Here is a 7,536-nt window from a genome sequence, read left to right on the forward strand (position 1 = left end):
AAAACGTGATGAGTCAGTAAGTTTGAACACTTAGGAAGTCCTTTCCCTGTAGGGAGAAGATACTTCCTCCCCCTTCCCCGCCCGGATCCTGAATGCTGAGTGGACACTTGCCAGGCAGCAGTCCCTTCAGGGGAACCCCCAGGCTTCCCTGAGGAGGGCCCCCAGCCCCTTCACCCCCTCCTACTCCTCTGAGGGACAGAGCTGTTCTGCCTGGGGTGTGGAAGTTTCTGTGATGCAGTGGCGGGCACTAGTCTGCCATCCCCACAGCCTCGAGAGTCGAGTGATGTCAGGGCTGAAGGTAGCAAAGCTGGTGGCGTTTCAAGCGCTCAGGGGAGGGAAGCAGGGCTGCACAGGGAGGTAGAAGGCCTGGACCGTTCGCACAGTAAGCAGCTGTGTGGTCTTGGGGTGGGTAGGGTAGGGGTCAGACAGAGGTCAGGGCCTGGGCAGCAGGCATCTTGGATGTCAAAGACATGTTTTTCAGGCTGAGACCTGGGCAAACCAAAGGAGGACTCCTAATTCTTATCTTTGGATGGTCTCAGTCCAAGGGGGAAAAAAAAGAATCTTAAAGGAAAAGGTAGCTTCTTAGGAAGAGCCCAGATTAAAATGTATCTTATGCAGACCTGTCAACACAGATAAATTCCAGTGAGGGTGAGGGGAGGCCTCCCCCATCCCACCCCTAATAGACCCCTAGACTCAGAGTGGCCTGTGCAGAGCCCCTGAGGGGCACTGAGGTCCCCTCAGTTCAGAGGCTCAGCTTGATTTTGGATCCTTGGATAGGCTGAGGACTGCTTTCCTCAGGTGAGGGAGTAGAGTATCCAGCTGTGTAAGACGCATCTGGAGGCGGGAGGAAGTCTCTGCCCTCCCCTGAGCCTCAGATGCCCCATGGGGTTAGACAGGAGACCTGAGATCCCCTTTAGCGTTGACCTTCTCAGAGCCTGGAGGGAGCCTGCGGCTCATCCGTGTCCAGGGGAACAGGGGGATGCCTTAGTCGCTGACTACTCTTCCCTGTATTCTGGCTTCTGGGCTGCGTGAGGGGCAATGGGGCGTCCTGGGGCAGGGTCAGAGAGGACGTGTCTCATTCACATCCTCCCGCGTGTACCCTCACCGCCCTGGACAAGAAAGCAAACAGGAGTCATGTGAATGGAGATAAAACCCCGGAACCACCAATGGGTGGAGGGGAGGAGGCTAGGGTTTTAAGGGCTCTGCTAACTCTTTGGCTTTTCAGTATACACAGAACGGTGCTTCCTGGGAGCAAAGTTCAGAGCACGGGGGCACAGTGCGCCCTCACCAACTTCCCCGTGGCCTCTGAGAACATCATTGACTGACCTGTTCGTTCATTCCTCAACATGTACTTTTAGCAAAAATGCCTGCCGTGGGCCACAGGATGGGGTGGGCTGAGGGACAGGTGGCCTTCATGCATCTTTGTTCCTACACAAGCAGGGGGCCGGGGCAGGGAAACACACCCATAGTTCAAGGGGGAAGAGGTGAGTTATTGAGCCGCAGCAGAGCAAGTGCTCTCCAATTGAAAGGCCCTCGTATCCCCTTGGCCTTGTAGGAGTGGGCCCAAGAAGCAATTTTTTTTGCTTTCTTCTGTAGACCTGAGTGGTCTCGCCGTGCGAAGGGAAGCCAGTCTAGATGATCTCTAGTCCTTTCCAACAATGACGCCAGCCACCAGAGCAGGAGGGAGACTCACAGCAACGTCCCTCTGTCTCCTCAAGACGGTGCCCTTGCTGCCGCCACTCCCAGGGCACTGTCACTCTTCCACTGGAGGAGCTCTGGGGTCTTATTTTAGAGAGCTTCACCTCCCCCTAGGAATCGTTTCGAGCATCCCAAGAGCAGGTCTGTTTGCATCCCTCCCCTGCTGCCCTTGTTCTTTCTGGAATAATTGAGTTTGGACACTCACTCTCCCTCCCCTGACACCTCCTTGTGCCTCCATCCTTATTTCCCTCTCCCTTTCACGAAGTATCAGGACACTGTTCGGTCAGGGACTTTTACACTTTGCAAAATGCTTTTATGCCCATGTTTTAATCAGCTTCTTAGAATAACCACAGGAAGCCAGAAGGACAGGAAAGGTGAGTGCCATTTTACAAGTGACAAAAGTGAGGGTCTGAAAGGTCAGCCGTTTGTCCAAGGTCCCTCTGCAATAAGAGGTAGTGATGGGGCCAGAGCCCAGGGCTTTTGAGGCCAAGCATGTGCCTGTCTGCTATCAGCCCTCCCTCCACCGACCACCTTTCTTGCCACTGTCCAGCCTTTCTGCAGATGTCCCTAAGGTCGAGGTGTTGGAACGGGAGCTGGCCTGGCTGAAGGAGCACCTGCCTCAGTTGGACTCCCCTGTGGTGTTTTGCCACAATGACCTGCTCTGCAAGAACATCATCTACGACAGCACCAAAGGTACAGCTTCCCTGGCCCTGGCCAGGCAGCAGCAAGGGCTCGGGCTGCTTGGTCAGCTGGCGTTGGGGTTCTACTCCTCAGCCTGGTACTTGGACAAGCAAAGTGAGACCTTCTGGTGTAGGTCTCAAGTTAATTTGTAGGAGAGAAATGAAAAAGAAACAAATTCCTACTTAGAAAAATCTTTGCCAAGAAAGAACTCAAAATCATGGTTTGTGGAGCCACTCCCCTGACAACGAGGATGTCTTGGCTGCCCTGAGCCTTCCCTGTGTTCCTGATGATAGCTTCACCCCCATGGAGTACTTGGATTTATTTTCTGGTCCTCAGCCATGCTGAGGACAAATGTCTTTAGTTGGGGAGAGTCTGAGGACCCAGCTGTGTGAGAGGGACAGCCGGAGCTGGGGAAAGGGCAGACAGACAGATGGAAAGATGGAAGGAAGCAACTTAGAAGAAAGTTGCCGCTGAGAAGTTGGGTGAGGCTGCAGAGGCCGGCGAGAGTCAGTAGGTGCGTTCCTGAGGTCTGTGAAAGCTTGACCAAGCCCTATATCCAGATCTGGGGCCAACCCTCACTGCCTTTCCTCTACCTCACAGGTCACGTACGGTTCATTGACTATGAATATGCCGGCTATAACTACCAAGCTTTTGACATTGGCAACCATTTCAATGAGTTTGCAGGTGAGAAGGGCATTACTCTTTGGCCTATATCCTCCTGGTGATGGAGGGCCGGGTCCAGGGGAAGGGTTGGAGGGGGTTCTGTGCATGGGGAATGGAGGCTGGACACCCCTGTCCTCAAGATATCACAGCTTGAGGGAGGGGCCAGGCACAGCCTGCCTTGAGAAAGCACCAGGTCTCATGGGAGGGGGGGTGGGGTGGGGGGCCGGGGCAGACCCACATACACAGAGCAAGCCCCTGCTAGCCCATATGGCACTTTGGTACAAATTAGGGAAATGTGCCCTCTGTAGGATCCCTGAGGACATTCGGCTTGGTACGTGAATTCTAAAGAGACCCCGTCCTTCCTCTGGGCAGACACAGCCCACGCCAGCTGGCCCAGCTCAGCTTGATGTCAGCCTCCACTCACCCCCTGTCCAAGCTCCTTTAGGCCCAGTCAACCCGTGCAGTCGTACATAGGGGCCCTGCAGGCAGATAAGGGGCAGAACGAGCTGCAAGTAGCTATTTGCCTGGTGACCTGATGAGATTAATCACGGTGCAACTAGTTAACAGTGTGTACTTTGCAACTTGACTCCCCTACTTCACATCCTGGCTTCATTGCTTTTACTAGCTGCATGACGCTTGGGGCAGGTTACTTACCTTCTCTGTGCCTTTGTAAAATGGAGATGATAATGGTGCCTACTTCATAGTACTGATGTGTGATACACACACCGGTGTGGCACATACTAAGCTCCACGTTGGTATTTGCTGCTGATGTCAGGCAGGGGAGCTTTTCTGCCTCCGAGGGAGGCTGGAGCAGCCATGGAACAGGTAGGATTTGGGGTGTGTCCTGGCATAGGCCATCCTTCCATAAAGGTAGGTGTGTACAATAGAATCATTTGTGTAAAGGAAGCAGGGCAAGTTTTTCCAGCTCGAGGGCTTAATTGTTAAACAATTCGATGGGGCTAAAGAGGCAACTGGTGGATGGAGGTGGACACTGGGGCTGGAGGGACATCCCCAGGCTAGCAGTGCGGGGTGCTCAGCGTGATGTGGCCAGTCCGTATGGCTTAGGATAGGTGAGGCACGCCCAGGCCAACTGTAGAGCCGGCACGTGGGCCAGCCTGAGGCACTCCCCAGGCCAATACAGGCCAATCCTGCCCCTTCTGGAACCCCAGGTGACCAGGGCTGTCAAGCACTGCTTGTACCTGAAGGTATGACTCCCCAGGGTGGCCACCAGCTGCATCTAGGCACCCAAGGGACAGATGGGGCCTCAGCTGGGCAGAGCAGCTGAGCTGTGGGGTGTGGCCTGGAGCAGAGGCTGGCACCCGCACGGCACTGGGCCTGTGATTGCTCAACTGACAGACCCACTGGCCTTTCCAAAAGGGATAATTTTTAAGCATTTTAAGTCCTTCTCGCCCAGCGCTTGGAGCAAAGTCCAGCTGGAATTTCTCCAAGGGGGCAGACTGCATCCTGCTTCCAAGCTGAGAATGAAGGAGGAGGAACCTAGCATGGGGGGAGGAGGAGGGCAGTAGAGGAGAGAGGCATCTCCTGTGTTCTCAGGAGCAGGGAGACCCAGTGCTGGGAGCTAAGAACCAGCCTCTAGTAACTGGCTGTGTGACCTTGAACAGCTTTCTTCTACCTGGGCCTTAGTGTCTACATCTGTGCCAGGACCTTCTTCTCCAGCCATACTCTTGGGGGCTGAGTGTGTTTCTCCAGGGATATAAGGGAAGCTTGGGAAAGAGAGGAAGAAAAGAAGAGGGAGGAAGAGACCAGACAAGGTGGCCCAGTCCTGGTCCTGTCTTTAATAAACTGTTTCTTTCTGTACCAGCTCTGAATCTAGGCTCTCTGCCATCATGCCCAAGATGTGGCTGGTGCGTACTGGGCTGGCAGTATGAGGACTCAGGGAAGGGTGGGACTAGAAGGAGTCCAGGCCATTTAGCTTAGGGGTTCCAAGCCTGGCTATGTTTCCGAATCACCTGGAGAGTTGGACATGGGTGGGTGCCTGGCAATCTGTATTTTCGCCAAGCACTCCAGGTGATGTTTTTACGTTAACCAGCTCAACACTGGTTCAGGAAGCAGTATTTGAGGTGCATTACGTCCAGCCCTTGCTTTACAAATGAGATTTTGGCCAGTGAAAGGAAAGGGCTTGCCCGAAGTTAACTGGAGGTTAGCGTCAGATCTAAGACAACTAGGCTCCCGATTCGGGGCTTTGACCCAGCGCCTCCAGAGTGCCGTGGTTTTGTGTAGGGCTCAGGGATACAGCGGTGCTGTCTTAGGGGGTCCCCATCACTTCCAGGACTGTGCCTTGCCCCTCAACGAGTCTGCCTCTCTCTGTGCTTTCCTCCAGCTCAGCCCACTGAAAGCAGTGCCCCCAGCTGGGATGGGGGTCGACCCTCCACACATTAGAGTTTGGTGGTCAAAGAAGCTGCATTCTTTGCACAGCCCCACAGGACACAGGAGATGGAGGTTTTGAGGGGATCAGGGAACACCTGCTGAGCTGGAGGAGACCCCCAGGTGGGCCCGTCTCCCAGCAACTTCTGTGCGGCTGCCTCCCCATCAGGTGTGAATGAGGTCGATTACTGCTGGTACCCAGCGCGGGAGACCCAGCTGCAGTGGCTGCGCTACTACCTGCAGGCACAGAAGGGGATGGCTGTGACCCCCAGGGAGGTGGAGAGGCTCTATGTGCAAGTCAACAAGTTTGCCCTGGTGAGTGCTTGTGACTGGAAGGGGTGGGGGAAGGAGAGCTGGGAGGAGGGACTCAGGGCCCACCCCCAGCTCCTACCTTCTCACAGCCTTGTGGTGGAGGAGGAAGCAGAGCCCAGGGTCAGGGGTGAGGTCCTGGGGGAGTCCCATCATATGCTCCTGAACCCCAACCTAGAGGGGGACTCTGGGAAGAGCCATCTTGGGCATCCTCTTAATACTGACACCCTATTCCCTGCTTTCCTCCCATTCCATCAAGTCCAGGTCCTCTCCTGCCTAGAGAACTACTTCCAGGAAAGAGCCCAGCTTCCTATTTTAGCAATTCTCTCATTTGGACAAGTTCTTTCTAGTGTCTAACCTTAGCCTTTCATGCCACAGTTAAATACATCCCTTGAGTTTTGTGTTGGTTTTTTTTTTTTTCGTCTTTGGAGAAGATAGAGAATGTCAGTTCTAATCCTCCTTGTTAACTGTCTCCACTGACTCACTCAAAACTCTACGTAAGCCTTTCCCATCAGGCTCTTTCTTCTCAAATTACTGTGCTGTCAGTTCTTGATTTTGAGTGCTAATTATCCAAGGTACATGGTTCATGCCAGGTCTCCACTGGAATGCACCAAGGGGATTGCTAACTAGTCTTACTAATGTCAGCCATGCATAAGCGAGAAGACAAGTCAGCTGCCCTGAATTTCACAATATATCAGAGAACTTAAATAAAATCTTTAATTACCTGTAATTTTAAATTGCCTATTCTATTTTCCCCATTGGTATAAAACTGATTCTTATCAGGTTCTTCCTTTTTAAAAAAAAAATTTATTGAAGTATATGATTTACAATGTTATGTTAATTTCTGCTGTACAACCAAGTGATTTTTTTTCAGGTTCTTCCTCTTAACTGTTCCACCTATGCCTTCATCTTGCCAAATTTTTAGTAACCATTCCCACTTGCTAATTGATCTCTGCCCCTTTTAAGTCGTGAAAAGGGAATAAAATGGGGGGAGGTGCTATAGAGCCAACCCTAGAGTGAGCAGGACTTGGGGTGGGGCAGGAGAGCCACAGGAGTGGGGGCCCTGGCCTGGGGTCGCTGGAGCAGCAGGAACCACGGCGCTCTAGCTTCTTGAGCCTAGGGTGGTCTGGGCCCCGGGGGGGTTCTGGCTCTGGGGAGGCAGTTGAACCCTTGGTCAGCAGCCCGGCTCATGTCTGCACTCACTGTCTGACCTCACCCACCTTGCGATAGAAGAGAGGGTAAGGGGTGAAAGAAGTCACTTTAGAGGTCTTCCAGCGACTGGACCTCTGATGCCCATGTGGCCAGGGCACTGCAGATGGGGTGCCACCCCCTCCACTGGCAACCAGGCCTGAGCTCTGCCTTAGGGATTTCTATCGTCCTGGATACCTTGGGCTTGAAGATTCTCCTGGGTAGGGGAGCAGCCAGGGCTGGAGTTCAGGTTCGGCTTAGGCTGGGGAACAAGCTGAAAGTCTGCTTAAGCCTGAGGGCAGTAGAACCTACTCTGCTTGCCTTTTTCTAGGAGTGGAGTCCCCAGATACCATCCAGTGACTTGACCTGTAGAATATCCCCCACCTGTGCTGGGGAGACCCCACTTTGTCTCTGCCAGCGTCTTAGTTCTGTGTCTTCCACAGTGCCTGTGTCCCTCCAGCTATGGGGGTCCATGACAGGTTTGGGGGGCTCACTACACTGATCTTCTCTGATGTGTTTTCAGGCGTCTCACTTCTTCTGGGCACTCTGGGCCCTCATCCAGAGCCAGTTCTCCACCATCGACTTTAATTTCCTCAGGTGAGTGCGGGGGGG

General features: G+C 53.5%; 1 protein-coding gene across 4 annotated transcripts in view; it reads left to right on the forward strand.

The window, feature by feature from the left end:
• Nucleotides 1–7,536, forward strand: part of ETNK2 (ethanolamine kinase 2) — an 18,919-nt gene that overhangs the window by 8,492 nt on the left and 2,891 nt on the right. For 3 of the 4 annotated variants that reach the window (XR_003003924.1, XR_003003925.1, XM_024751084.1), the window contains exons 4-7: nt 2,249–2,391; nt 2,980–3,063; nt 5,597–5,742; nt 7,448–7,521. Coding sequence is in view for 2 of the 4 variants with exons in the window: in XM_024751084.1 (XP_024606852.1) it covers nt 2,249–2,391; nt 2,980–3,063; nt 5,597–5,742; nt 7,448–7,521 (447 nt within the window). In the remaining 2 variants the exon portion in view is untranslated. Of the gene's footprint in view, nt 1–2,248; nt 2,392–2,979; nt 3,064–5,478; nt 5,743–7,447; nt 7,522–7,536 lie in introns of those variants that run through there. The other variant, XM_024751085.1, reaches the window with a different exon arrangement.

This window comes from Neophocaena asiaeorientalis, unplaced genomic scaffold (genome assembly GCF_003031525.2).
Source record: "Neophocaena asiaeorientalis asiaeorientalis breed wild unplaced genomic scaffold, Neophocaena_asiaeorientalis_V1.1 scaffold67, whole genome shotgun sequence".
NCBI classification, from domain to species: Eukaryota; Metazoa; Chordata; class Mammalia; order Artiodactyla; family Phocoenidae; genus Neophocaena; species Neophocaena asiaeorientalis.